This window comes from Phoxinus phoxinus (assembly GCF_949152265.1).
Source record: "Phoxinus phoxinus genome assembly, chromosome: 10".
Taxonomy (NCBI): domain Eukaryota; kingdom Metazoa; phylum Chordata; class Actinopteri; order Cypriniformes; family Leuciscidae; genus Phoxinus; species Phoxinus phoxinus.
This window is the reverse complement of record NC_136885.1, coordinates 22,386,310-22,412,948: the sequence shown is the minus strand read 5'-3', so window position 1 is coordinate 22,412,948 and position 26,639 is coordinate 22,386,310. Positions and strand designations below refer to the sequence as shown.

The window sequence follows — 26,639 nt, the reverse complement described above, 5'->3', positions numbered from 1 at the left end:
AGTAATTGATGACAATTTTTTCATTTTGGGTTAAACTAACCTTTTAAGGTAAATTTCACTTTAAGTACAGAAAAGGGTCTCTACCTTTACTATGTCACTGACTAGAGAATATTTGAACATCCAGTCAAGTGTGATGCTTTCGTTCTCCAAAATGTCCTGTGCGTAGATGCAGAAAAAACTGAGGCAAGTACATATTGCATACATATACGGCCCAAAAAGTATTTGGACTTGAGGCAAACTTAATAATGCAGTGGTTCTTAACTGGGGGCCGGGGACCAGTAGGGAACAAAAGGGGGCCTCAAAATGACTAAAATTATTTGAAATAAGACAAAACAAGCATAATTAAACCAACTAATACATTATTCTTTCAAAAAGTATCTGACATGTTTGCAAATGTTATTTGGTTCGATATTTAGAACATAATTAAGTTATTTGTTTAGAGTGTCCAAACATATCGCCACACCATTGATATAGACAATGGACCTTTTTTGATTGTGAATTTTCACTAATGTGACCACAGCTTTAGGCTGGCAATTCCACATTTGGGACATTTAAACATTATTTCCTTCATAACCTGCCAACCTGAGATCTTCTACAGCCACTAGAAACAGTGTGTGTACATGCATATTTTCATATTGATGTATGAGTGTGGCTCTGTCTGCATGTCATCAAAAAGATCTGAAATAATCTAAATTGATAAGCCAATGGCTCACACAAGGAATTATAATTAAAACAAAAATGCAGAATTGTTTCTGTAAAGGTTGAGTTTAGGGTTAGAGGATATAAAACAGCATTAGCACAGTAAGTTAATGAGAAGTCCCTACAATGACAGAATCCTGCGTGTCAGTACCTGCAGGCTGCCCCGAGGGCAGTATTCTGTGACGATGCAGATATTGGGCGGGTCGATGCAGGCGCCAATAAAACGAGTCAAATGCTCATTCTGCACATCTCTCATCTGGACAACAAACATGCACTATTGTTCACAATTCACAGTATATCTTTACAAACATTTATAAACAAAACACTCCACTTGTTGGTATTTTGTGAACCTACAGTACCATTTGAAATTTCTAAGGTCCATAAGATTACTCCATTACTCCAGTTTTCAGTGTCACATGATCCTTCAGAAATCATTCCAATGTGATGATTCGTTGCTCAAGAGCCATTTCTTATTATTATCAATGTTGACAACGGTTGTGCTGCTTAAAGTTTTTATGGAAACTGATAATTTTTTTCAGGATTCTTTGATGAATAGAAAGTTTAAAGCACAACATTTATTAGAAATGTAAATCTTTTGATTTATACAATCAATTCGATAAATTTAATGCATCCTTACTAAATAGAAATATTAATCAAACTTTAATCAAACTTAAAAAAAATCAAACTGACCCCAAAACTTTGAATGGTATTGTATTTGTAATGATTATAATCAGATTAGCAAAATAACTATCTTTTAGAGCAAAAAACACTTACATGCTTCAGTTCAAACAACACTTTCCTCGTTAACTCGATGCGCTTTCTGTTGATGTATTTAATGGCTACAATGTTTCCCTAGGGAAAAAATAAGTGCACATACACGTGTTATGTTTGCAGTGGGTAGCATGTGTACATTTTGAGGTTCTAACAAACATTTAAATGGTAAAATGTTTAATTATAAATAGTTAATGCATTAGTTATTATGAACTGACAATTAAATATACTATTAAATTATTTAACGTAGGTTTATGTAAATTACTACTCATACATTTTTAACATTTCAACTTGTATAAATTAACATTATTAAACATATGATGAACAAATAAACTGGCAATGACTAAATATATCTAAATGATCCATGACCAATATTTTTTTTAATAAATGCTGTGAATAATGTTGATCATTTTTAGTTCATAATAGAAAATTACCAAATTGAACCTTATTGTGAAGGGTTACCATGTAAACATTTAAACAGCGGTTGTCAGAAAGATACCTTAAAGTAGCCAGTCTTAGCAAACATCTGGAAATTACCGTCAGCTGTCAGCAGTGATCCATAGTTTGAACCTCTCTGTAAAGAATGAGAGAGAACAAGGGATATAATAATGATAGTAGTTATAATAAATGATCAAATTAAATTAATATTAAAATGGAAAACCAGAAAGCTGGAAAAGACATTTGAAAAATATGAGTGTGCACTAGTATGTAGTATGTACTGTATTCTGTGTTTTACTAGAGAGAGTGTGAGTTTGCTTCCGGTGCTTCTCAGGGCCTTTTCCAGATTACTCATCTGAATGTCCTCCCAAGAGATCCTCCATAACTGAGCAACCAACTCCTTCTCCAGCTTCAGCTTTCTGTGTGTACATTCAGTAGGTATTTAAGACATACCCATATTTGTAGAACAGAATCGCATTTAGAAATGATTGATTAGGTGTCAGGTATCAAAATAATCTTGCTTGCTCTCTCACCTGTATATAAACACAGTCACAGTGAAGATGATGACAAGGATGAGGAAAATAACAATGGAAATCATCTGGTGCATTCCGATTGTTCCTGAAAGGAAAGAGGGAAAGTTACAGAGATTGTGAGGTGGGTAAGCAGTTGGACTGCAGAAATAGTGTAAGATACCTACGTTCATGACAGTCAGGGTTGTCGTTCTTAAAGCCGCAGTAAGGAACGTCCAAGGGAATGTCACCACCTGGCCACTGGATGGCCATCCCAGGAAGAATCTTCATCTGCTTCTGAGTGCCGTTATACACTGCCACAATCTGCAGCACAACATGAAGTGATCAATAAGAGAACAAACGGTCATAATGGAGATACATAATTCTATTCATATAATTTAATAAAGTCAAAATCTAAAATGGGAGAAATGGGGGGGGGGGGGGGGGTGTACATTCAGCAAGGATACATTAAATTGGTCAAGGAGAAATCAAAGACATTTATAATGTTACAAAATATTTTTATTTAAAATTAATTATGTCCTTTTGAACTTTCTATTCATCAAAGAATGCTGAAACAAATTCATATGGTTTCACGCAAAAATATGAAGGAGCACAACTGTTTTAGACAGTAATAATAATACAAGTTTTTTCTTGAGCAACAAATCTTCATATTTGAATGATTTCTGAAGGATAATGTGACTGAAGAGTGGAGTATTGACTGCTAAAAATTCAGCTTTGCCATCGTGGGAATACATTTTAAAATATATTAAAATAGATATTTTTTAAACTCGTAATAACATTTCAATATATTACTGTATTTTTGATCAAATATTATTTAAAGAAAATATATTTCACACTTCTAAGAGCCCGCAATGGGCACTAGTATTGTATAATGTATTTAAAAAACAAATCTTGCACAAATTATCCCATCAGAATATCAGAAAGATGCTTTTTTTTTGTCCAGACAGTTTAGTTATGGCATCTTTTAGCCAAAGCTAACTGAACTTTGACCCCTTGATGTCAACACAGGATAACAAAAACTGCACTAGTCATGTGAATTCTATAGCTCTCACAGATAGCAAAATGTTAAAAATGAAACATTACTACATTTATATTCAGAGAGCAGCTGAGATCTTTAATATCTATTCAGCATCTATCCGGTACACGTTCACACGAACAAAAAACATTCCCCTGACTGAATATGTATCCTATAATTAACCTCCCTACAGCCTGGCCTCCCAATTACCAATCAAGTGTCTTTCAGAATGGAGGGTGTGTGTGTGTTTGTCCTCTGGTTTTAAATTTATGCCACCAATTGCCCCTTGTTTTTTGATATTCAGGTGTTATATTCTAATTCATTAGCCTGTAACAAAGGCAAAACTGTTTAAATGGCACACACACACATTTCTGCTGTAAGAAAAATGTGATTGCATTTCATCCATCTATTACTAACAGAATCATCATTGCTATTCAAACTAATGTGGCACATGAATTAATACATATTATGAATTTACCATGCGTGCCTTTTAAAAAAATGACAAATTCCCAAACTAAAAGTTGATAATATCAAAAAGAAACCGACAAATGAGAAAGCTGTGAGACAAAGTGAGTATGAGATTATCACTAACCTGAAAGTTGCCACTGTTCGTGTCAGTCATGTCCCACAGGGCGAAATCAGTCTCTCTGTCTCCATTCTCATCAATCTGTACCAGACCAGTGACACCTGGGAAAACCAAGAGACAGAGTGTGTGTTATAGAGCCGACTGCAACAAATTGACATCAGAACACTAAAGAAACATTAGCTTTGACAAAGTGAAGTGTAAACCTCGACCAACTCAAGGTTCATGACCTGCCTGGCCATCATTTGCAGCTGAATTTAAAGTTCAGCAGTACTCCCAGCAGTAAAATGTCAATCTAAACAAAATTATCCCCTCAAATTATCTACATCTCTTTGGACGAGTTCATGTAATTGCTTTAACAAAACGAAAACACAAGCTTAACATTTCAGCAATTAAATTCTTTGGAAATTTACTCCATTATAAGTGCCTATTATAACCATGATACCACTATTTTCCAATAAAAACACACCTTTAACTGATCTATTTAACTGATACATATAAACTCCACAGAGACATCAGTTAAACATACAATAAAGTCCAAACTTTAAAGGGATAGTCCACCCTTTCTTCAAAATATCTTTTCATGTTTGGGTGGACTATATCCCTTTAAAGGTGTAACAAGTGATCTCTATTAAACACGGTTGATATTTGCAAAAATAAAGCGAAGCAACCTTGCCGTCTGTTTTCACGCCTTCCCGCTTAAGTCTCACCAGCACTGAAAAGCTTTTATAATAATAATGTGTCCTAATGTCCTAAAGCTCTTGCCTGATCATAACCCTTCTTTTTCCAGTGATATTCCTCTGACCTTTTCTCTTTTGTAATGTCTCTCAGGAGGGGCGGTTCTAAGGTCAGCGGATATTCGGACTAAAATTGGGTATTTTTATTAAAAGGAATTCATTAATTATAAAAGCGATTTAAGGGAATAAAGAAAAATAAAGGCTTATTGTATTAGTGAAATAATTTAAAGCATTTGCCAATAATATTTTATTTTTAAGTATGCATACATTCTCTCTACATGAATCAAGGAAATTATAGCATATTTTCAATTCAAAAAGGCAAAATTTTATTTAAAAAAAAGTTGAGTAATTTGCATCACCGGATACTGTCGATAGTTGAACATTTCTCTTGTAAAACAGTTGTCAGATATTAAATGTTTATCTACTTACATTTTACCAGTTCACTGTTAACATCCTTCTGTGAACTGGTAAGCCCGGCCTTCTTTAATCATTTTGACATTGATGAGCTAGACCGCTGAACTTTTAGTCATCATAACAACAAACAGAGCGGAGCGTAATGGAGTGTATCAGAGCAGCATCAAGAATATCAAATAGATTGCCGTGAATTTCTTATTTGCATCTTAAGTTTATTGGCCAAAATAATGACAGGTTTGCGAAAAGTGTAGAAATCGGTGATCTTGCGCAAAACACATCTTCAGTACAGCGACTCATTTAAACGCCTCTGATTGGCCGATGTGTTCAACAGACATGTCTGTGATTGGCTACAATACTCAACGCTGCAAAAGCACATTGCAAGTACCTTTAATGCAAAAGAGAAAAAAATAAATAAAACTGTAATATGCACTTTTCATGATTAGGTAATCGCGGCAGCATATAATCTTATTCACATTTGTTTTTGTGATTAATTGTTTTGCTCTATGAGAAAGACAAGGTAACAAAATATTCGGGCCTTTACTAAAAACATTCCTAAAAACATCCCAGCCCTAGCGCCGCCCCTGTCTCTCAGCCATCTCTCTTTCTACAGTCTTTCTACAAATCTCCCTTTTAGTCAATCTCTCTTCTCCTCCCTCATGAGTGTATATGGCCCCTACTGCTGTGTTGTGGTGCTTGGTCCAATCCACTTTCAACAGTATTTCTCAGAAATCGCTTACTGCGCCTTTAAGGGAACTATAATTATCCGAACACATTAACAATGAATATCAACCACGTTATGAGTAATCATAATGATTATAATCACACATAGTAAATCAATCCATACACACTGTGTGTGCATGTGAGTGTTCAATTAAATGTAATTGAGTCTCTTGAAAAGCTTCCGGTTATGCCCGATGGTCCCATCCTCCGATGAGGGTCAGGTGCGGGCTGTAATTTCCTGTGGAGGCCACTCACCTCTTTAAATGGGCTACAGATAGATGCCGAGTCCAGCTCGGAGGAAATACACAGTGACATTTAGACTGATATGAAAAGCTTAAGCGTTATCAGACTGGAAATGTCAAAGCCATTGGCGAGAGGGAGAGGAGAGAGAGAGAGAGAGATGTCCTCACATCGGTTGATGATAAGAATAGCTTTAATAGCCCTACATGAGCTTTAAAAGGAATGGATGCTCACAGACAGTGAACAGTGACTGCTTGTGCAAGTATTCAGATTGTGGGGAATGTTTTGCCACATATTTCTAAGGGAGCAAAAGGAAATATCTCTAAACACTGAGAGAGAGAGAGAGAGAGAGAGAGAGAGAGAGAGAGAGAGAGAGAGAGAGAGAGAGAGAGAGAGAGAGAGAGAGAGAGAGAGAGAGAGAGAGAAGAGAGAGAGTGAGTGTGTGTGTGTGTGTGTGTGTGTGTGTGTGTGTGTGTGTGTGTGTGTGTGTGTGTGTGTGTGTGTGTGTGTGTGTGTGTGTGTGTGTGTGTGTGTGTGTGTGTGTGTGTGTGTGTGTGTGTCAAAAAAAATAAACTTATGAGTGCAATGTGTGGACGTATAATGATAGTCGGAGTCATCTGAATTGAAGACAGGTAATTTATGTAATGACTTAATCAGCAGGAAGTACAGGAAACTACTTGATGACGACATCATGCCAGCATGACAATGTAAATGACAGATTGATGCTGAATAAAGTCAAAGGGAAAAAACATCTTTCATATTTCCTATGATGTTGACATTTGTTTTGCCATTGCTTTGTTCGATAATATAGATAAGTTTAGTCTAAATTGTGAGAATGATTTGTGACAGAACTGGAAGAATCAAAAGTGTGTGATATAATTTTTCAGCTTATGACTATAGTTGATTTGGAGCCGTTTTATAGCTGTACAATTTTTGGTTATTTATGGAAGCTTGTTTCCGCCAGACTGAAAAAAAAATTAACTTTTTATCTTTTTTACTTTTTTCTCTCACAGTTGTGAGTTTACATCTCATAAACATAGAAATAAAGTCGCAATTGCAATTATAAAGTCATAATTATGAGATATAAACTCGCAATTGCGAGAAATATACTTAAAATTCAGACTTTTTTTCTCAGAATTCCATGTTTATATCTCGCAATTTTACGACTTTATTTTACGCATTATTTTAAATAAAGTCAGAATTGCGAGATGTAAACTCGCAGTTGTGAGATAAAAAGTCGCAATTATTTTTTTAAATGTTTTATTCAGTGGCGGAAACAAGCTTCCATAGTTATTACTACAAATTAAATAAAAACATATTTTTAACAACATTTAGGCTAATGAAATAATATATATGTGATATGTAAATATTTTGAATTACAAAATGGAAATTAGAAATGTTCTTGTGGTAATACATACATTTTTAAAAGAACAAATTCTCTCTATTCATAGTACAGGTCATAAAAAAAACTGCATGTTAAAGTGAAGTATTTCACATCAACTACAGATTTATCTAATATCACAAAATTAAAATTATGGTAGCCTATACCTCAACAACACAAGGATAATTTATGCATTAATCTATACATTAATATCTATACATTAATATCACAGATTACAAATAATAACAACAAATAGCAAAACATGAATAGATTAGTTCTACGAAACTAACAAAGGCGCATGAAATGATGGGCAATGGGCAGTTGTCCCTTTCTGAGCCTGAACTGCAGAACTGCACAGAACTGCACTCAATCAATATATCTGAAAAGATTTCATTATCTTTACAATAAAGATGAATGATTTTATAAATCAAGAGTATCAACTTCCCCTTTCAAATGTCATATAAAAGGCATACAAGCATGTAGAACATTCTGTGCTTCCTGTCTATTCAGCGACTTTATACTGCTGTAAAACCCTTGCATGCTCAAATTTGTAGTGCAGTCCTTTAACAGAATAACTGTACTAGCTGGATCCAACTTAATTTCAATTTTAGGGGGGTGGATGCTGTTAAAGATGTCTAAATGAGCGTCTTTATTTTTACAGAGATCTAATTGCAATCAGCAGCCAAATTAGTCTTTGTAATACATATGAATGTCACACATTCTGTACATCCTAAATAGCTCATCTGTGAGTGATGTTTTGCTATTACAGCGTGAATGAGAATATTATCTTTAGTTTTAAGTTTAAGAAATATTTTAAAGGGGACCTATTACCTTGTTTGACCTTGTTTTTCGTGGTCAACTCGAATAGGATTTCATGCTTGAATGGTCAAACACATTGTTTTTTCACATATTTTACATTGTTGCAGCACCTCTCTTCCCAGTCATTCAGTAACGCTCTTTTTAGTATCTGTCTCTATGAAGCCCCTCCAGTGTGTTGTGATTGGAAAAGCCACGCCCCTTACCATAACCGTGAGTTTCAACACACTCGGAACTTAACGTTCCCTCGTTCCCTTTTTCATATGCCTTGAGCAGGAATTATTTCAATAAGGAATATTGTAATGTTTACATTCAAGGAATAAAACTCAAGCCTACAATCAAGGGATTTCAGAGAGTTTAGAAACAGTGCTTACTGATATGAACAACTCCCGTTGGAGAGGATTTTGGACTTTTTGCGCAACAGCAACATTATACATTAAATAAAGTTGAAAATGTAAAAGAAATAAACATAAAGGTCCTCTTTATATGTGAAAAGAAACATTTTTATTTAATTGATAACTATACTGTTTCGCATTTTATTTTCCAAACTGTTTTAAACCAAATTTATTCTAGAAAGGACAACAGTTAAAGCTACCGTATGAATGAGTCTGGGCTAGGCTCAATTTAGACCACTAGCTAGGTCAAATGTCTCCAGAAACACACCTGGCTGTGTGTGGGTGGGAAAAACAACCAAATCAAACCACCTTTTACTTGAAGCAGATCCCATGGCAACAGGACACCTGCTGGTTTTCGTATAATGTGAGGGAAGTCAAATGTGGAATAAGGCATGAGTGAATGAATGGGTGATAATAGGAGAAATCTCTTAAATCCTATAGGCACAGTATGATGTCATCAGCAAATTTAAATAATCTAAAGTGTTTCTCATTTATCATAAACTCTAGTTAAAAGAGAAAAAAAGAGCATGGGAGAGAACACAGCCTTGTGGACATCCAGTGCTCACAGTGAGCATATAAGACATGACCCCTCTGACACAGACACTCTGTGGATGGCAGGAAACCAAGTTTGTGATGTAGAAAACTAACCATGTGATATTGAGATCAATCAGCAATTTCAGGAAAATATGTGTCTTCATTGAATTAAAAGCTAAGCTGAAATCTACAAATAAAACCCTATATCCTTTAGGATGCATAAGATGATTTGTAATTGTATTAAGCAGAGTCAGCACAGCATCATCTGTGCCCTTATCTCTCTTATATGCAAACTGGAGTGGATCTAGCATAGAGTCCATAGTGGAGGTCAAATGACTGACCAAAATCAGCTACATCATTTTACACAATATAGAAGTTATTGCGATAGGTCGAAAATCATTTGGCATGATACTTGCACCAGGCTTTTTTTTTTTTTTTGGCAAATGGCTAATTATTTAGAATTTCCATTGTTTTGGCACTGTGCATGTCTAAAAGAAAATAAATAACCTTGCAAAAACTACTTTTAATTAAGGAGCAAAATATTTAAGAAGACATGCCTTTAGACCGTCTGGGCCAGTAGACTTGTTCGAAAAAAACTTATATCCACTGCAGAGAGAATTTAGTGCACGAGGAATGAACAGAGTGCATGCAAATCACTGATACATTTGGCCGACGTCAAGGCCAGGAGCAGATCTGTCTTGAAAGACAGAAGCTGAATGGAAATATTTCCAAGGTGCTCAAAAGGCTGTTGAGACAAAGCCTCCAGCACCATGGAGAGGTCACTCTGGAACAGCTCTTCTTGTGACTGGAAGTGAACGCACTTCATAAATCTATGAAAAAGGGGATGTTGCCCCACCAAGGTGCCGTCAAACCCAACATGACATGCAGCAATAGTCGCTAAATAGACCTTAATAGTAGAAAAAAGGGCTGACCTTGCCAAAAGACAGCCTCCGTATTTTGAACAGGGGAATACGAAGGGCAGAATTGGTGTCCGGAGGGCGTTTAGGGTCAAAGGGAGTTTGAAGGGAGCCGCTTTTCACTATCGGCGACACCAGATAGATTAAGCCACAGTGCACGTTCTCCGACAACCGAGAGAGCCAGAAAGCCCACTAGCTTGAACAGCTTGAGGGGCATTACAGAGAACCAGGTCATTAACAGTGACAATCTCCTTCCAGAGAGTGGGTGAGGGCAACCCTTTCTCCAGTTGTTCCCCCATGTCTACCAGGAGCTCGGCCTGGTAAGCTGAAAACAGGGAGGAGATGTTGAGGGCTCTTACAGCCAAAACTTTATAAGAGGCCTGGAGGAAGGATGCGGAAAAGCTCTCCATTTTGCCAGGGAGAACAGGTTTGAGAGGGGCGAGCAGCTCATCTTGAGAGGGATTAAGGTGCCTGGCGATAGAGGGCTCAAATGGCGGGCGGGGTCACCCATGACATGCCAGACCGTGTTTGAGGTTGAGCAGGTCTCCCCAGCAATTCCTCATGTGTTTTGCACATGCAGGGAGGACAGGGAAAAGCTGCTTTCTAGGGGCGGGATGGAGTCCAAGGAGTTTCCCGTCATAGTTCCCCTGTTGGTTAGAGGCACTTTGTAGAGCCGGCCATTCGATGTTCAGGCGAGTGGCCGCTTGCTCACAAACCTCGAAGAGGACCGATTGGGGTAAAGCAGCGTGAGCGTTCGTCTGAGGCATTACAGATGATGGGATGGCATCTTCATCTTTTGAGCCGTAGAGAAGGCCAGCATCGTCCTCGTCCCCAGAGCTGAGCGGCTCATCCATAAAAGGGGGCTCGACAGATAAGACATCCTCAAAAAGAGCTGGGTCGCTTTAGTCTGTCCAGCTCAAAGAGGCCGCACCATGGGAGGCCCCGGAGTTGGACAAACCTAAATCAGTGCTCTGTGTAACGGCCACTTTGAACCTGCAGCGCCAGAGTTTCTTGGGGAGCGCCAGGCAATGGCTACAATTCTCAGTGAAATCAATTGCTTCTTCAGAGTGTTTAAGGCCCATGCACACCACACAGAAAGGGATGGGAATCCATAGCGGCGATGAGGGCACTGCATGTGGCCGGGCAGGCACATGACTGGTTGTCCCCTGGGGTGGCCATTGTAAGTTTAGAGACATCCATGGACAAAAAATAAATAATAAATAATAGAACTGAGGCAACTAGCGAGGAGAGAGAGTCTCACACCTCCTCTTGAGCCACGCCTTTTCCTCTCTTTCTTTGGCCTCTGCCACCAGATTGCATAACAACCCCAAGGGTTTACAGAAGAAGACCCGCCAGTAGGGCGTAGTGTGTGTGTTCACACATGTAGGTGAGGGCGTCTCGTCGGTCTGTCCAGCAGTTATTACCAGGTGTATCCATAGTGGTGCGAAATTCATGACAAAATACAAGGTAAAATAACATTTCCAGCAAGTCTAAAAGAACTATTCAAAACAAACTTAAAGGAGAACTCCGGTCAATTTTAACATTGAGCTAAATTTTTTGTAAATTTGGAGTGCTGTCAATACAGAGAACAACGACAAAAATCGGTGTTGCCTACACCGTGTTATCCTATTTTTAAAATTTGCACCCTATTGACTTGAATGGGGCAAATTTTAAACCTGCTTTTATTTCTCTTATCATCCTTGATGTGTCATACAAGTGCCCAGCCATGTTGAGTGATTCCTTCAGAGTGAACACGGTGAAATAAAAGCAGGTTTAAAATTTGCCCTTTTCAAGTCAATAGGGTGCAAATTTAAAAAAGAGAATAACACGGTGTAGGCAACACCGATTTTTGTTGTTGTTCTCTGTATTGACAGCACTCCAAATTTACAAAAAATTTAGCTCAATGTTAAAATTGAGCTCAATGTTAAGATTGACCGGAGTTCTCCTTTAAGATCTCAAACAAGCAGACAAAACACATGTGGTGAGCGAACGTTTCAGTACACAGGAAGGATTTTGTGATTGAGAGAGCCCTTAAATTGGCAGACTCCCTGATCAGTGCCCTGACTACTGAACTAGGAGCTGATTGAGACATGCATAAAATCTGTCTGCACTGAGCTGATTAGAGTTAGGAGGAGAAAAAGCTGCCAAAAGCCATACTAACTATTAAGGGATGAATAAGTAAATGTATGAAAAAAAAAATTAGTCTGGGTAAGTTTGGTGAGAAAGAAGACATTATGTAAAACAGTGTGTCAGAAAAGCAGTAGGAGCATGTACTCTGATGCACATTGAAATTAATTGTATAATATGCCTGATTAATTAATCTAATTAATCAATTTCATACACACAAAATTATATTAGATTAGTGAAGCAAATAAACACAGAATATACATTATAAAAAGTGTCTTAAGTCAACATATTGTTATATTTCCATATCAATAAACATCAGTCTATCAATACTCCACAGGATGCCTTCAACAGAATTTGTCAATCTGTCGGAAGCAAACTTTGGGGCCATTCAACCAGGTTGATTAATTGCAGGATTTTTTACCCTGTTATTTTTACTTTATAATTAATCACACTGAATTAACATATTTAATTGACAGCCCTACTATGTACACATGCAGACGGACCTAAGGACCTACTACACTCACATAAGGACTGTATATACAATAACCTTAAGGTAACACATTCTGTATACACAATTAATCTATGCAAAGGCAAACAACACAACACTGCTGATATGAATTCAGTATATCAGCTCTAGAAACAAACCGTACCGTAGGATATCACAAGGATTTGCACCATCTATTAAGGTTGTGATTAATTAAAATGTATTTTCAAATAGGCAGCTGAGTGTCATCTGCTACAGTATTGTATACAGGTTCCTTGGTCTACATATTAAGTCTAGTATAGAGGTGTTATTATTTGATTTGCTATAGATAGATGGAAATGAAGAAGAAAAGAAAAGGGGAATTTTTTTTTGAAAAAAATGTGTGTGTATGCTTGTATGTATGCATCTGTATCTATGTGAATGCATGGGTTTATGTGAACAGTAGGTAGGTAGATATACGGTGTATGTAAAGATGTATGTACCGGTATAAGAGAAGCATCAAATTGTTTTGTAATTAACTAAAGGATAAAAATAGAGAAAGCGGGTAGGACCTGAAAAGTTTGTTATGAACTTCTTCCTACTCCTTTTTGAACATGGGAATTTCAAATTTGAATTACTTATAATAATTTTGGAATATTGTGCTGAGAAGTACATGACCTTAATTAGCTGTCATTTTAATTTGGTATATGTATGCATGTCTATATATATATACTGGGAAAACCCAGACCACTCTCAGTTGTAACTGAGTAAGGGTCTGGCAAAGCTCCATAGACAATTCATTTCCACAGGGGCGTCACCACCAACGGACGTCGGATAGATCTAAAACCAATCAGAGCGATGAATGACATGACGTATGCAGAGCGACGGAGAAACATCTCGAGACTCTCAGCAATTCTCTGTTTGTGTTAACGAAAATGACAATTTTAAATCGCTTGAAACAGACGCGATAGCTGATTCGAACGAGTGATGTTGTGATGTTCCACGGCGGCATCCATCTCTGTAATGTACAAAATCTGCGTCACCGTCTCTGCTCTGTCGTCATCGTGTAAAACGTTTCTGATTGGTGCCGCGATTTCGACGGATTGGAAATGGGTTTCAATGGGCTCTTTGCCAGACCCACTTGCAGAGCAAATCTAAATTTGCCTGAAGTGGTCTGGGTTTTCCCAGGCTAGTGCAGCCCTAATATATATTATATATATATATTTTTTTTTACATGTTCAAATAAACTACTACTACAGTAAATGTTTGTCTGTGTGGGGGTCTGCACACACGTGGACCGCTTTTCTTTTTCTGAACTTTAGAATTGATAAAAGTCACATCATAATTCTGGAAAGTACATCATAATTCTGGAAAGTGCATCATCAGATCAGTCTCTACAGGGAGCTTCTGTTTGTAGAAGGGTCTGTAATGCCAGACTTTTTGCTGCAGGGCAGATTCATACATATTCTGTTTAATTGATAGAAATCAAACGGGACCTGGCACAGACCAAAGCCTGTTTCTCTTTCTCTTTGATTAAGCAAGTTGGGCAAGGCTTTTTTAAGAGCCTCCCTGAAATAAAGTTGTTATTGTTTCTATTGTATTCTTTTTTTCTTTGGCATACTTACACCATACTGGAAAAGCAACACATAAAAAAATTGCATTCGATGTCAATACAAAACTAGCATTTGTTTTTGTACTCATATTTATTGTTGTTACAGAGCAGAATATGTAAATGTAGCAAACTCATGGAAGAACTTAAAAATAAATAATCACTTTGCCCTTCAGAGTTACTGTGATGGAGCAATGTTTCTTTGTTTAAAAGATCATTGAGCTGAAGACACGAAATATTGCAAACAGAAAAAAAATGTGTCTAAACCAACCACAATTTAACCCACACAACACAACCTAACCATCATGAGAAGATAAAAAGAATCCGTTTTCTTTTTCAAAACGCCTGACCTTCAGCCAGAGACATTAACATAACTCTTTTCTCAGTAATCCCAATTGACCAAAGTGTTAGACAAGAAAGACATTTCTGCAGAATGTGACCTCTACAGAAGAGAGGAGAAAAGGCCAGAGATATGCTTCAGACTTTGGTGGATATTATTCGCTTTTGAAAGCTTCTCAAACATATTAAACATATTAAAATGAATCAGCTTCACAAAAATAGATGCCAAAAAAAAAAGGATACATGGTCTGCCAGTGATATAAGATCAGCATCATGATGTTTTACTTCTCATTCAAAGCACTGCAGCCAGGTGAAAAAGAATGTGTCCCAATTTCATATTTATTAAAGAAATTATAAAAAATAAAATTTAGTCATTATAATGATATACTATAATTTTTATTAAGATTAATAATACAATTTGTATTTATTTATTATTATTTATTACATTTATTTTAAATTATATCAACATTTAATGATCTGTCTTCTATAGTTTGGTTGCTATGAAAGAAAAAATCATTAGTTCATAACTGGATTATGTGCTCACCATAATATGTCCGGTTCCACATTCTCTTTGTGACAGACTCTCCTGAAGGTCGATCGTGTCCCTCTGAAAGACTCTCATTTAGAGCATTGCAGTACAACATCAGACCGTCATAGAAACCACCTGAGATGATGTTCATCTGAAAGAATCAAATATCCAAATAAGTGAATGCACATATAAGTGAAAATTTCATAATCATCACTATGAGGCTCCTCAAAGATTTATAAAACTATTTATTTACCTTTATTTTCAATTTACAAGTCAAGTCTCCTTTACACAATACGCCTTTGTAATTTATACAATGCAGATTTTCACGGAAGTTGTAGTGAAAATAATGATTCAATGATGCAATGATTCAATGAGGAAAATAATGATTCAATGATGCAAACAGAGTTCAGTTCTGCTTCAAACAGCTCTAAAGAGAAAATAGTGTCATTGTTCAGCTGAGGTCAGTTCAGTGTTGTTGATTCAGTTCTGTTCAATAACTGTATAAAGACGATTAAATCATACATTTGCTATAAAGCTGACCTGGAGAAAACAGTTATGTCAGTTCAGTTCTCATCCAATAGTGTCAGTACAGTCAAAATCACTAATATATATATTACTGTTTAATTATCCTATGTGCAGTCTAGCATCCAGAGTGAATCGTCCTGGTACTGATAGACATGTTAGATTGATTTTCTTCACAAACATCCTACCTGGAGCATGTTATTATGCTGTTGGTTTTCTGAATACACCTGATCTGAATCCTTTACCAAATATTTGTCAGAAATGAAAAATTAAAGTCAGACTGTGCGAGCCAGAGGGTAAAATGCTTCTTCTCTTAATCTTTTGTCCCAATTCATTCAGACCATTTTACCTCTGCAGATATTAATTTTCATGTAAATGAACAGAACTGATGAGAGAGTTGCTTTTTTAAGGCACAGTCGCTGGGTAAAGAGTTTTTTCTTTTCATATTTCATCTCACTCAAGCCCTGTCACTTTCTGTATGTGAACTGGGACACAGAAAAACACTTGAATATGGTCTCCGAAGCAAACCTCTCAATCAGAATCTACACTGAGGAGAAAATCCACAAAGCCTCATACAAATTAAGACAGATGTGCTCATACAGCTTGTTCAACTAGGAGAGCACAGAGATAAACATAGAGTTCCTCTCAGGAGCACACCCTGGAGTTAAATACCCCGTTTAAAATACCCGTTTTCTCTCCTGTGTCTGTGTGAATGTGTCTGTATGCATGTTGTTTTGATATGCACTGTGAAAAAAAAGATTGAATTTGCTGAATTGAACTAAATTACCTGTCTGTCTACACACCTATTATATGCACCATACTCTTTAATAACCAGCACACCCATTAACAGGCAAATACATCATACACATGAGCTAACAAGATCATTTTTTTTGTCTTGCATTAAAATACATGAACTTTAGTCTCCTGATGGATGCAGAGCAGCTTAAACCCATTTGACCTAAAATTTGCAGGTGTACGTCACATTAATTTCATATTCTGGGCCTCAAACAAACAAACAAACAAACAAACAAACAAACAAACAAACACACACACACACACACACACACACACACACACACACACACACACACACACACACCTTTATGAGGACATTCATTGACACAATGCAATCTCTAGCAGTTTACCCTAACCTTGTCCATTACAACTAAGTGCCTAACCCGAACCCTTGAGGCCATTGCACACTGAGTCCGAAATTCGCATCCAAAATTTTCGCACGTTAAAAAATAAATACGACCTCACATTATGTCAATCACGCTTGCACACTGCCTCCGAAACTTTCGTCCGCCATAAAAAAAATCTAAACGGGTTCGATTTTCTGCGTTTTTCGCATTCGTAACAAGCAGTTTGAATGGTGTTTGAATGGTGCTTTGACAATTCAGAGCCACCGAATCACGAATACGAAATACGAATATGAACTGGACAAATACTCTGATTCATTCTGACTTCTGACCTGTAATGCTCCTGAATCATAATCATCCACTGTTCGCTCGTTGGCCAGAGGAGAACTGGCCCCCGACTGAGCCTGGGTTCTCCCAAGGTTTTTTTCTCCATTCTGTCACCTGATGGAGTTTTGGTTCCTTGCTGCTGTTGCCTTGCCTTCTGGCTTGCTTATTTGGGGACATTTAATATTCAATAATATTATAGATCTGCCTTAAGGTGGACGATGATGAATTTTTTCTTTTTTTTTCATGTTATCACTGTGAAGCTGCTTTGATACAATCTGTATTGTAAAAAGCGCTATATAAATAAAGGTGCATACGAAAATTTCGGACTCAGTGTGCAATGGCCTACCCTAAACCTACCCTTAACCTAATTATAACCTTATCCCTAAAACCCAGTCTTGACCCTCAAACAGGCCTTTAAAGGGGTCTCAGAAAGTGAGGACCGGCCAAAATGTCCTCACTTTACTCTCTTTGTCCTCACTCCAATGGTCTGAAACTCAAACTGGTCCTCACAAAGATAGCTGTACAAGTAAACAATCCATCTCTCACCTTGTGTTCGTTATTATCCTCAAACTGAAATCACAGTGTTTCTGAGCAACACACACACACACAACACACACACACACACACACACACACACACGCGCACACACACACAATTATGTTCAACCTTTACCGCTTGGAGAGAAAGAGAGCAAAAGTGCATTACATCCTGTTCCTTTGTGCATTATTTAGTGAATAGATGACTATTATAGAAAAAAACGATAAACACACATAATGCACTCTGGCTGAAAAACATGAATTTATTCATTTTGAGGAAGAAGGACCCTTCAATCTCTTTATTAAGGGAGCCTGGCTGTAATGGGGGCTCACAGAACTTTTAACGAGATAAGAGAATAGAGAAATAAATGGTAATTGCAACGAAAGATAGAAAAGATGGAGAGCACAGTAGAGTCTTGGCAAAATAGACATAATAATAAATCACTTCATAATGATCTCTCTTACCAAAGAATCCTCCACTGTGAAGTTGAACATCCGTTTGGCATCCGATTTTAGATGAGTGACAAAGTCTTTGTACTCCAGATTCTGTGGCTCTAGGTAGGTCAGAATCTTCACACTCTGAAAAATATACAAAAAAAATATATACAAATTTATTCTAAGAGGCAATTATTAATTCTAAAAAATATATACAACTACTGTGAGTGAGTGAGTGTGTGTGTGGTGTGTGGTGTGTGTGTGTGTGTGTGTGTGTGTGTGTGTGTGTGTGTGTGTGTGTGTGTGTGTGTGTGTGTGTGTATATATATATATATATACAACGGTATATAAGACCATGTATGTTTCTGCAATGTATAAGCAATCAAAATATTTTGATAATTTATTAGTATACAAAGTTAATTGTATACTAATAAATACAAAGGTTATTAAATGCATATGAATAGTTGTAATTTGGTCAGGTTGGTCAGTTTTTATATTGTGTGCAATCATAATCTACCAAAGCTAAGCTCCATTGAGCATCAGCATGTCCTGAATCTGCTGTGCGTGGGTTCACCAGTAGGTACTTAGTGTTGGAGTTCAGACATTTCTCACGCTCTGCACAGAAACCCTTCCACTACCAAAACAGGCGGCTGTTATCACAGTAGGGGCTGCTGTCTGCGGTTCTGTGACACCGACCAAAGCTAGAGTGACCTGCATAGCTTTTGATAAGAATATGGCTCAGATTTTGAGCCCCCTGAAGCATAGCAGGGATTGTTTTGTGTTATAGTGGGTTTAAATAAAATGCATTGCTATTATGTCACCATACAGACTAAAAGCCAGGCTCTTTTTAAGGTTCACGAGATGAGACAACCATTCTGATGAAAAAGCTTCATAACTGTCTCTCTGCTCCTTTATCATGATCATAATAATTATCTCAAATTGTATAATATCAGTTATATTTCTGGTAGCAAAACTTAACAGACCATGAAACTAAGGATGTTGAGTGTGTGTGTGTGTGTGTGTGCGTGCGTGTGTGTGTGTGTGTGTGCGTGCGTGCGTGCGCGCGTGTGTGTGTGTGAGAGAGAGAGAGACTAGTATGGGATAGCTTACTGTCCAGACATAGGGCTTACTGGACAGATTTTTAAAAGACAGCTGATTACAACAGCCAGCGACACCTCCTTAGAGAGCAATACAAACTGACTAACTTCTGAGAAAATACCTTGAATTAAGTTTATTTGGTAAGAATTAATTTGATGGTCCTAACAGTCTACTAACCAGTGTAACCATTTATTTTATTAGAGAATATATATTGAATTAAATTGTTCCTCTGTTAAGCATAAACCGCATAAAATGTTGTTTTATTTCTGCTTTAAACAAGAAAAGAAAAATGTCAGTGGAGTAAGAAAAAACTAAGATAATTTCTCAGGGAAATGAAACTGAAAATGATTATTGGCAGTGTATCTCCTCATCACTATTTGTCCATCCCTCTCTCTCATGTTTATGAAACGCTTTAATCACCTGGAAGGCCTCCTTTGCAAAGACATCATCTGGGTCTCCTCTGGCCCATGGTTGTGAAGGCCTGGACTCCAAACTGCGTCCAAAGATGTCAATGTAGAAGAAGACATACTCCTCCTTAGGGAGCCCTGCCCTGTGGAAGTGCACCATCAACTGCCGGAAAATATCCGGAGAACAGCACACAAACACCACTGCAATGAGAAAGAGAAAGAGAACAAAGGATATCGACATGAGAAAAAACTTTAGCCTCCTCATAATTCCCTCCCCTACACACACAAACACATATTCTGGTTCTATGGAGCATTGAGGATATCCGTCTTCCTTAAGTGATAGAAGCTCAAATATAGCTTTATTTGTACTCCTATTAGCATGTTTACCAGAAATTACTTCGTAATCAATATCATAATGTCATTACCTCAGCATGACGCGCCAATATAACACATCCAGACAGGAATTAGCATGTGCACGTTCATTTTAGTTCATGTTTGTGTAAGTGTGTCTGTATGGTGCATTAATGCATTTATGGCTCTGAGTGAATCTGGACTGTCTGTTCTATGCTTTTAGCATCGCACGTCATATATTAAAACATGACTTTGATGATTAATTCACAATGCATAAAATAATTTTCCTAATCAGTATTTTTGTCTTTTCCAGGAATATACACACACACACACACACACACACACACACACACACACACACACACACACACACACACACACACACACACACACACACACACACACACACACACACACACACACACACACACACACACATATATATATATATATATATATATATATATATACATACATATACAGTCATGGCCAAAATTGTTGGCACCCCTGGTAAATATGATCAAAACTGGCTGTAAAAAATTTATCTGCATTGTTTATCCTTTTGATCTTTCAATCAAAAAATTGCCAAAATTCTAACCTTTCATTTAAGCAAGAGAATTGAAAGTGGGGCTAAATCACATTATGAAATAAATGTTTTTCTCCAAAACACGTTGGCCACAATTATTGGCACCCTTTTATTAAATACTTTTTGCAACCTCCTTTTGCCAAGATAACAGCTCTGAGTCTTCTCCTACAATGCCTGATGAGTTTGGAGAACACCTGACCTAAAATATTAAACAGTTTTGCTTCTCAAATAAATATATAATGTTTAAAAGATGTTTAGATATTTTTATTGGGGAAAAAACTGATAAAGAAAATGATTCTCACAGTGTAAATATAACCAGTAGAAACATTTTATATTTCCATTATTCATGTGGTATTGTGCTGAACAGGATGTTTCATAAAAATGATAAGGGAGAGATTTTATTTGAAAAGGATGTTAAGCTTCTTCTCAACATTTCTGATGACAAAACATACAGGCGAGAGAAGGAACCACAAATAGGGAAAGAAAGAAAAATGCTTCATTAACTCTGATCAAATGAGTGAAGTGATCACAGAGACGGGGGGAGAGGGAGAGAGAGAGAGAGAGAGAGAGAGAGAAAGAGAGAGTTAGAACTTGACTTGACAGTCATTTGCAGAAGGAGGGTAATTACAGGAGACATAAGCTAACAGCCAGTTTGTGTGTGTGTGTGTGTGTGTGTGTGTGTGTGTGTGTGTGTGTGTGTGTGTGTGTGTGTGTGTGTGTGTGTGTGTGTGTGTGTGTGTGTGTGTTGCTCAGTAACACTGTGATTTCAGTTTGAGGATAATAACGAACACAAGGTGAGAGATGGATTTAGAATTTTAGAAGAATTCTAAATGAACAACTATCTATAAGCCTCTCTGCCAATAAAATGATGGAATACAAGAGAATGATCACGGGGAATATCAATCAATCTATCCATCCATCTATTTATCCATTTATCTATCCGAGACTTCAGAGGCAAGATAACAGAAATAGACAGAGGATATAATTCAACATGTACACAAAAAAAATCTGCTTAAATTGACAAATCAAACAAAATGAGTAAGTATTTTAAACAAAAGACTTTTTAGGAACCTGAAACAAAAGTATTAACCTGTAAACGTAGCCTGAGAACAAACAGATCAGTGTCAACCTGTAAAGGTCAGAATAGATAGACATGATAGAGACAGACAAGACAGTCAGTCTGTCTCAGTCTATCTTTGTATTGGCAGATCTGGGTAATGAGAGAGTCCAATGACAACGACAAGCAAAGCTTGTTGAGTTGGGCAAATGTGTATATTTCAAAATCTAACATAGCATCTGTATCCTCAACAACCTAATTTGAAAGCTTTGTCATTTTCTCAACAGGACTTAAAAAAACATCTCTATGCCTCAGCACACAAAGGAAACGCACTGGTTTCTAACTGGTCTAATCTGGTCATTAGCTGGTAGAATTTTATTTTTGGATCAGCAACAAATCAGCGACTGGCTGACCATTTTAAATGGATAGTTCACCCAAAAATATCAATTCTGTCATTATTTACTTCCCCCTCATGTCGTTCCAAACCTGTATGAATTACAGCGCATAATTTTTTTTTGAGAAATGTCTCAGTGTTTTTTGTCCATAAAATGAAAGCCATTCAGAACCAATGTGGTTTGGATCCCAACGTTCTTCAGCATTCTCTGTACAGGTTTGGAACAACATGTAGGTGAATAAACATGTTATTTTTGCATTAACTCTACCTTTAAGGTGTAACTTCTTTTTGTAACAGTTTTGTATTGTTACGATGTCGGTAGTATATGTAAATGAACAATGTGATGTAAAACGCGTCATCTGGCAGAATTTTTGACCAGGGCTTTCGTTAAAACTACACATTATACTTTTGTAATATTTTTGAATCCTTGCCCATGCACAGTCGGATAAACAGAGGGTTATTAAAAGATCATTTATTGTAAGGGTACGTTTAATCACTGAAAATTCTATCATATTATATAGTACTGTATGTCTACTCTTTAGTCTTATGGGAAAGTCTTATTTTTATTTGGTTTTTTTTTTATCTGCATGTGACTGTATTTTGCTTTGGGAGGTTGGGCGGTACTAATAGAATGGCAGTTTCTTTCAGTTTTTTCCCTCCGTTTGAAATGTTACAAAATAGTTTTTCAGATTTTCTGTTTCTTGCACCCAGGAAGAATATTTTTCTACCTATTTTGACAAAAGGGAAGACAACAGCCTTTTTTCTCTAGTCAGGTATCAATTTTTGCCTTTCTACTGTATATAGGCAGCCAAGTTTTATTGAAAGCCCATTTTTCCAGCAGTGACGTACCCCTTTAAGGCGGTTTAGATATTTTTGGGAACATGGTTTCAGCTAAGTAAAGAGGGTAAAATACAGCACACATCTTAAAATGTGATTTTGACATGTTGCCCTCTCACCACCATCAGAGTAAAACACTTATGGATAGAGATTTAATATGAAAAACACACACATATCAGTCTGCAGGCTACTAAATTAACACATAAATGTGAAAACGGGGGAATATAAGAGGGAGAAGTCCTACTGTGAGTGAGTCAGAGGTTCAGTTCTCTGTGTCTCAACAGTCAATACTGAACAACCACAGAAGCCCAACATGACTTTTGCCATAGCCAAACCTACAGTAGCTGTCTATCAAAAAGAAAGAAAGAGAGAGAGAGAGAGAGAGAGAGAGAGAGAGAGAGAGAGAGAGAGAGAGAGAGAGAGAGAGAGAGAGAGAGAGAGAGAGAGACTTCCCCGTCCATGACAGATCAGGTCCAACAAGAGCGACTACTGCACTGACTACATTTCTGCTATGATTACGAAGGCACGTCCATATAAATGCAATTCTGTTTGGGAAAGGAGTATGTCAGGTGTGAGAAGCAAACCATCAGAGAGATAAAGCAGTCCATTACACACTCAAATGCACATCATTATCAGATGAAGCCCTTGAGAGGGACTGCTGGCAGATATCCAACCTAACGGAGAGAATTGCTATTTTCAACTCTGTTAAACATTAACTAGCACTGAGCAAATGAGTCCAGGCACTTCGCTTTCCTCAGACGCACACGTAAAAACATTCCTAAACATGTTTTCCCTGGACAGGAGTGACAGACCATGAGTGGGTGTTTTTGTGGGCCAAATAGAGTTTAACTTCTGCATATACTCAACAGAGTTCAGTCTACAAAAGCACTAGTTGGTTGCTTAGGTACTGTAAGAAGGCATCTAATAAGAACACACTGTGAATAGGTCAACATGGCATCTGAAGCAGTGACATATTATACTTTATCTAAAATGATGAGCAAAAAAACAACTGACCTCACACTGAGAATGTATTTTAAATATTTATGTCACACCACAACTATTTAAAGCTACACTCAGTCAGTATGTCCACCCCGATGAGACGACCCACTTCATGTAACAGAAAACAGCTTTTTTTAGGCAACTGATCAAATTTGTCTCATAGCAAACTTGATTTTAAGCATCTTACCTTTTCTTTCACCTTAAAGCATTATAATAAACAAAGCTGACCAAAAGTTCTACCAAAAGTAATTGTTGAATTATATCTAACCGAATAACTGAAGTAATTGTTGAATTATATCATTAAAATGTACAATTGTCAATTAATTTATATTGTATGCATTTCAATGAAAAATGAAAACAAAACAAAATGTTAAAGCAAAAAGATAAATTGTCTTGTGATGTGATATGGCTGGCCAAATCAAAGGTCATCATGGGCCAACCTTGGACTGTGAGCCATGGTTTGGGCATCTCAGTCACTGTGTCAGTAAAGAATATGAATAGACAGGACATAAAAACATGCTTTGCTTGCTATTTGTCAAAGATTACATTTTATATTGAAACTTTATAAACATAGCAGGCTCCTATTCTTCTGAATAGAATGGGCTGAGAAAAAAAAACTTAATTTTTTTATGTAGACGAGAGAATTGTCTATTATTTCAAAACTGTGCACTCCATTATATCATCACACCAACTAGACCATGAGTAAGAGAGAGTCTGCCCTCCCAACAAGGAGCTTGCATGCAATCAGATGAGGAGGTACGTTGTAATTGCAATCGAGAAAAATGGCCGCACACTGCGCAGGAACGATAATGATGGGCTCAGCTCAGAAAAACCAATGCCATTCTCTAAAAGCAACCTGCTACAATTACACTGACAGCCAGAATCAGAGTACAAGTGTACATTTTTCTGTGTATTGAGTTTAAAGTATACAAGGCCGCTTGTGTTCTCTGAAAATAACATAATTAATAAACAACTCCATGTTCACAACATCAATGTGTTTTCTGCTCTTACTGTTTGTTTTATTCTGTTTTCTGCTGTCTGTCCGCATTTTCTTTAAATAAAAAAAGACCCATTATAAACAGACTGTAGCTCTATGATCTGAGAATTGATGAAAATGTTTGATCAATCAGAGCAGACTCTTACAGCTTCATTCCTGCACGGACTCTAATCTAGTCCATGTAAATGCAGGACTTGATCTGCTATGTTTAAGCTGTGCCACCCTTCCCTTTACCCAGTGATTAGGGTTCTTCAGTCCGTTTTTCTAAAGAATATCGACACTAAAATGCAGGCTCAACACTCACAAAACACTCCATGGCTAGATCAGAGCAATTACAACAGGAAATAGCAGCAGTTCTATTGATCTGGATGGAATCCTTGAATCCCATTTTCTCACGTGCATGTGACCATGATGGGGAGCAGACAGGGACACGGACGGGCTTTATGCATGCTCATTTATTCAGCTATTTGTTGACAAGATAATCCATCTGTGCCTTGGGTGATCTGACAGAAGATGAGAGATTTGGAGTGATGTGTTCAGACTCTACAATATCGAGTGGGGCAAATCATCCGGACCAAATCTCACTGTGAGAGTGAAGAAAACGTCGATTATCACAATGTCAATTCTACAGCATCAAACGGGGTTGAGAGGAAGGAAAGGAAAGCTTAAAGCACAACTCTCACAAGAGCTTTTTGCTTGGCTTCGCATAAGAACACAAATTAGACAGAAGGGCCTGATGCGGTTTAAAGGGACTGCATCAGCATTTATTTTACATTTATGGAATAGATATATGTGAATGTTTATGTATTATTTATTCATATGGCACGCCAGTAGTACATCTTCCCCCGGTTTCACAGACAAGGCTTCAGATTAGTCCCAGACTAAAATGCATGTTTGAGCCGTTTTAACTGAAAGCAGCTTGCTCTTAAAATATGTCAGTGCCATTGCTTTGTCTCAAAATATGAAAAATCTCATATCTAATTTTATCCAATAAAACTATCACTACAGTTTTAAAGGTTGTATCAGCGATTTCAGGCCCAAAAATAAATGATCACATTCATAATCTTTCCTAACGATCCGCTAGCTGCCCGCCCCATAAGCAGGTCGTCAAAAAAACGCGTCTCTGTAGGCACCCTAGGCTCTGAGATCTGCACACAAAAACAATTGGTTTCACCAACCACTCAAAACCAAAATAAATAGTGTTCAACCAATCACCGACAGGGGCTGGGTGTTGTGAGGTTTTGCGCTCGTGCACGGTGACGGCTGCACGCGAAGTCGGAGATGAAGAAGCAGCCAGTGTCTATCAATGAACAAGAGAAAATGAACATGGTTGAGTCAATCCCCAAGAGGAGGAGGAGGAGGATTAGGGCGAGGGGAATACCATCGTGTTTATTTCAAGACACGGCTTCTTCTTCAGCTCTGACTTCGCGTGCAGCCGTGCATACATTTAAAACATATTTTAACATTGTAAAAGAGTTTTGTGGATTTCAGTCAATGTTTGAGGTGTAGTGTAATTCCAAAAATAACGTAAAAAACTTTTAGAACTTACTTTTTTTTTTTTTACACAAATTGAGTATAGAAGACTCATCTTGCACTACACTGATTTTTGTCCAATCAAGTGCTCTCTAGAACAAGAGAGTCCCACCCCCAAATACCACCTGCAACCGACAAGTAGCAAATCATAATTCATGAATGTG

At 37.3% G+C, this 26,639-nt stretch overlaps 1 protein-coding gene across 1 annotated transcript in view; it reads right to left on the bottom strand.

The window, feature by feature from the left end:
- Positions 1-26,639, bottom strand: part of npr1b (natriuretic peptide receptor 1b) — a 52,693-nt gene that overhangs the window by 10,108 nt on the left and 15,946 nt on the right. Inside the window, exons 8-18 of the mRNA XM_079627028.1 lie at positions 19,735-19,922; positions 18,247-18,360; positions 15,273-15,408; positions 4,046-4,140; positions 2,606-2,741; positions 2,442-2,526; positions 2,207-2,327; positions 1,970-2,044; positions 1,474-1,551; positions 851-955; positions 85-156 (exon numbers count right to left, since the gene is read on the bottom strand). Of these exons, the coding sequence (XP_079483154.1) occupies positions 85-156; positions 851-955; positions 1,474-1,551; positions 1,970-2,044; positions 2,207-2,327; positions 2,442-2,526; positions 2,606-2,741; positions 4,046-4,140; positions 15,273-15,408; positions 18,247-18,360; positions 19,735-19,922 (1,205 nt within the window). The remainder of the gene's footprint in view (positions 1-84; positions 157-850; positions 956-1,473; positions 1,552-1,969; positions 2,045-2,206; positions 2,328-2,441; positions 2,527-2,605; positions 2,742-4,045; positions 4,141-15,272; positions 15,409-18,246; positions 18,361-19,734; positions 19,923-26,639) is intronic.